At 33.7% G+C, this 4,955-nt stretch overlaps 1 protein-coding gene across 1 annotated transcript; it reads left to right on the forward strand.

The window, feature by feature from the left end:
* The first annotated feature begins 1,664 nt into the window (after window positions 1-1,664).
* LOC122265172 (uncharacterized) lies at window positions 1,665-2,523 on the forward strand. Its single transcript, XM_086550870.1, has 3 exons — window positions 1,665-1,706; window positions 1,889-1,975; window positions 2,083-2,523. Exons 1-3 carry the CDS (start codon window positions 1,665-1,667, stop codon window positions 2,464-2,466), a joined length of 513 nt encoding a protein of 170 aa, XP_086406996.1. The 3' UTR covers window positions 2,467-2,523.
* The last annotated feature ends 2,432 nt before the right edge of the window (window positions 2,524-4,955 follow it).

The following is a 4,955-nucleotide window of genomic DNA, read 5'->3' on the forward strand; positions in this document are numbered from 1 at the left end:
CGGAAGCTAGAATTAACATAAAGAGATCATTAAGTGAATATCAGTAGCTCTTAATGAACGAAGTGATGGTATACCATGAGGTTACTTCCTCTGACAATTAGTACGGGTAATTAATTTCTAAAAGCATTGAAATAACTCAATAGCATGAGATACAACGCGAAATACGAATGTTTTTTTTTTTTTTCAATCTCCCTCTTTACTGAGGCAGTTCCAACAAACGTTTTGCGAAGTCAAAGAACGAAAATTCCCCTTTCCTGTATCCTTTTATAACTTTTTCAGTCAACATTTCATCAGTAAAGATCTTGCGAGGATTATTGATCAGGATCGAAAGAAAGAAGGATGAAAATACGAAGTAGTGGGGAAATAAGGAAGGATCGAAATTAAAACTGTAGGATTAGAAAGAATAAATATAAAATCCCAGATTAGTAGCGAAAGGAAGAAATATGCCATAACCAAGAGCCGAAGGTAATTCAGAGTCGTAACGCCAGTGAATCGGGATAAGAAGACCCAGTACAATTAGCGCTTTACCCCTGACTGACTGTGAATCAGGTGGTAGAGGTATACATTATGAGAAAGTCTTAAGAGCGTCTTAATTGCGGCCTTCATTCTCCCCGAGATTAGACAATAGGGAAGGCGTGGCTATAGCCTCTATAATGTCAAGATTAAAGCGTGTTAGTGTTAGCCTTACCGAAAAAGTCTGAAACACCTGCTAAAAATCGCAGTAATTTGAAAACAAAGTTCATAGATAATCTCATCTTGATATTTAGAGAATGCCAAACATAGTTCTTGTCAATACCAACATAAAGAAAGACAATATTTTCGTCAGGCAGCTGCTTCCTTGCAATATGGCAACTATATTTTTATGATACACACCAGTGATCGAGCTTAAAGCTAATCTTTTAATACGCTCAACCAGTAAGTATCATCTAACGTTGATTTTTGGTCATTTCTACCTCACTTTCATCAGAAATTAATCACTCCACTTCTAACTCTCTCTTTCTCATAATATAAATAATAATGATGATAATCATGATAATAATAATGATGGATATGATGGTAGAAATAATGATGATAATCATCATAATAATGATGATTATGATGGTGGAAATAATGATGATAATCATGATAATAATAATAATTATGATGGTAGAAATAGTGATGATTAAGATGATACACATAGTAATAGCAAAAGTAATAATAATGATAATAACAATGGAGTAATGATAATCACAATGATAATTACAAAGATATCAGCAAGAATATTAACAAACTAGACAACAACTGTGACAGCAACAACAATAATAATCAGAATGAAAATTGAAAATGAAGAATATTATTATGATTATTCTTATTATTATCATTATCATCATCTTCCACATTATCAAGTTCATTATCACAATTGTTATCATTACCATCATAATGAAAAAAAATAATGTTTGATATTAGTCTTATCATCCATTATCTATTCATTTATCAGTTACTATCATGATTATTGTTTTAATCATGATTTTAATTATTAGTCTATAAAAATATCATAAATCTTGAATAAATGAGTAACGAATCTTATTGAAAAGGAAAAGATCGATTACACGAGGAGGAGAGTGGCAAGGGGCGGGGCCGTTTCTGTGAGACATCGAGTATAAAAGCCAGCTACTCGATGTATCATGTATCACATTCGATCTGTCTCTTTCATCATGTTTACTAAGGTGAGGATCCTCAGTCATCAGTAGAATTGAGAGCGTTTTTTAAAATGGTTCAGCATCATATATATATATATATATATATATATATATATATATATAATATATATATATGTATATATATATGTATGTACAAAAACTTTATATGCCTCTGTTTCCTACGTAAAATATATTGTCTATAATTTCAGACCGTCGTCGCTCTCGCCCTTGTGGCTGTCTCTTTGGCTGCTCCTTCTCAGCCTTCCTACGGATATGCTCCTCCGGCAACCTATGACGTAAGAGAAATTCGTATATACTGTGAACTGTATGCCCTTATCCTGTAATTGCTTCAGTTGGTTTAATTCCTCATGTATAATGCATACTATTTCTACCTTTTCTTTAGGCTCCTGCTAAGTACGACTTTAACTACGCCGTTAAAGACGACTATTCCGGAAACGACTTCGGTCACCAGGAGGCCCGTGATGGCTATGACACACAGGGTTCCTACTACGTCCAACTGCCCGACGGTCGTCTGCAGAAGGTCACCTACACAGTCAACGGCGACTCTGGTTACGTGGCTGAGGTCAGCTACGACGGTGAGGCCCAGTACTCTGAATACAAGCCTGCTCCTTCGTACAAGCCTGCTCCTGCCTACAAGCCTGCTCCTGCCTACAAGCCTGCTCCTGCCTACAAGCCAGCTCCTGCCTACAAGCCTGCTCCTGCCTACAAGCCTGATCCTGCCTACAAGCCAGCTCCTGCCTACAAACCTGCTCCCACCTATGCTTAAATGAAACAGATGAATATATTTATGGTGAATATTTATTAAACACAAATTTCATCACCATTCATTTGTATTTTATAACCTAATACCGAAAATGACGTCTTCGTTGAACGCAGATAACCTGGATGAGAACATCACAATATTGTACTAAAAGCTGTTTGGGTAATTGGTACCACTGTCAGCAGTAAATTTTAACTGGAATACCTGTCGTTCATCTTTCTTCGGGCATTTTCACATTTGCATTTATCATAACATATATATCTTAATGATTTTAATTCAAATTTAAATTGATGGAATACACACGGGGATTAAAGTCGAAGAAAAAAGTACCAATATGGCAATTGATTTTAGAAGTTTGTAGCGCATTAATCGTATTTCTGTGTTACATTTTTTACTAAACAATTGGAAAACGACAAATGAAAACTTTTTATCTATATTCTGAACTTCTAACAAACGGTATCTTGAGGATTGATTAAAAAAATAATCCATAACTAGGAACTTTACCTTTTTATATAAATCAAATTCATGTGGATGCTACAGGTATGTAGACAGTTCCGTAGAAACAAGAGCGAGAGAGAGGGGGGGGAGGGGGAGAAAGAAAGAAAGAAAAAAAAAATAGAGAAAGAAAGAGGGTGTCAGTCTGAAAAAGAAAGAGTATATAGTTTTCTAATTTTGATGGGTAGCGGGCCACGAGTATTTAGAACTGGTCTAAAATCGAATAGCATTGTCATTTGGGTTGTAGAGAGTAATATCTTTCCATGGTAGAAGCATTTTCCAATCCTGTTTGTTTCATGTTTCTCGATGAAATACCTCTTTTAGGCCCGGTTTACACGAGGCGCTTTCCAACTCGCGTTAGCAAACTCGGCGTTAGAAACTACCGCTCACACGAGGCGCTTTCAAACACGGCGTCAACGCGACGCTTGAGTTTGTGCGTGCGTTATATGTGTGTCTGTGCCAAACAATGCAGAGAGAAACAGACATATATATATATATATAGTAATATATATAGTAATATATATATATATATATTAATATATATATATACATATATATATATAGTAATATATATATATACATATATATATATAATAATATATATATATACATATATATATATAGTAATATAATATATATATATAATATATATAGTAATATATTATATATATATATATATATATATATATAGACAGTAATATATATATATATATATATATATATATGTATATAGACAGTAATATATATATAGTAATATATATATATATAGTAATATATATATATATAGTAATATATATATATATATAGTAATATATATATATAGTAATATATATATATATATATATATATATATATATATATATATATATATATATATATTATATATATATATAATATATATATGGTGACCGTTTGAAGCGGCGCAAGCGGCGAGAAACTTCCTCCACGTGGAGTATCCCAGGGGTTGCCATAGTAACGCGCATTCTCTCTCCTCATTGGTAGAAGCCCAGCCAATTAGAGAGCGCGCTGCTTTCAAAACGCCGCGGTAGCAAGGGACCTGACGTTGACGCAGCGTCAGGCAAAATGGCGCGTCACGTGTGACCGGTTCCATAGATACCATTGACTTTGCCTAACGCCACGTTTGCTAACGCGCGTTGAAAGCGCCTCGTGTAAACCGGGCCTTAGGCTATTTTCTGTGATTAGATCATTTGCATTTATCATAATGGATACCTAAATAAATTCAATTTAAATATAAATTAATGGAAATACACACGCGGGATTAAAGTCGAAGGAAAAGTACTAATATGTTAATTAATTTCAGAGGTTTGTAGCGTATTAAAAACAACAAATGATTTTTATTTCTATCTATATTCTGAAGTTATTACGAACGGTATATTGAGGACTGATGAAAAATATAATCCATAACTAGGTACTTTACCTCTAAGGGTATGCTTTGCAAATGTGATTTAAAAATAGTGCGCGAAACTACACCAAAGACGTTACACTGTGACGTGTCCGGCAGCAAAACCGGAACACATTCGGGAGCTTTTCCGTTAACGTTAAGAGTTTGTTGTCACTACTCATTATACTGAATAGCATTTTGGTAGAGTTCCAGAGTACTGTAAAATTCGGGCAAATGCTGTCATCAAAGTACGTTTATCTAGACGACACAAAATTAAATTTCATATCCTTGATTAGATTTGCTATAGAGAAATAATAGATTGACTTCCATCTTCAAGTATGATGAAGAGAAAGAATTACTTTTCTGAAAGATAATCAAACAATAATACTAGAATATATTCAGATCTAAAATACAATATTATTTTCTATATCAGAAGGTAAATACAAGCTGAATTAGTATTTCAAATCTCCTCCATGGAGTAAATGATGCACATTAAAATTACAAAAGAAATATTCATTTTCAAAGTTACGTCCATAAAGTCATTTATAAATTAAATATGAGTACCCAGTGATGTCTAAAGACGACATGGTGTCCTTGA

The sequence above is a fragment of the Penaeus japonicus genome, unplaced genomic scaffold (assembly GCF_977035675.1).
Source record: "Penaeus japonicus unplaced genomic scaffold, GWHDUDI00000001_assembly GWHDUDI00000002, whole genome shotgun sequence".
Classification (NCBI taxonomy): domain Eukaryota; kingdom Metazoa; phylum Arthropoda; class Malacostraca; order Decapoda; family Penaeidae; genus Penaeus; species Penaeus japonicus.

Excerpts from the sequence above, each read along its gene's own strand:
- LOC122265172 (XM_086550870.1), top strand. The coding sequence starts at position 1,665 with ATGTATCACATTCGATCTGTCTCTTTCATCATGTTTACTAAG. Across the intron at positions 1,707-1,888 it reads CTTTCATCATGTTTACTAAG|ACCGTCGTCGCTCTCGCCCT; the intron begins GTGAGGATCCTC and ends CTATAATTTCAG. Across the intron at positions 1,976-2,082 it reads CTCCTCCGGCAACCTATGAC|GCTCCTGCTAAGTACGACTT; the intron begins GTAAGAGAAATT and ends CCTTTTCTTTAG.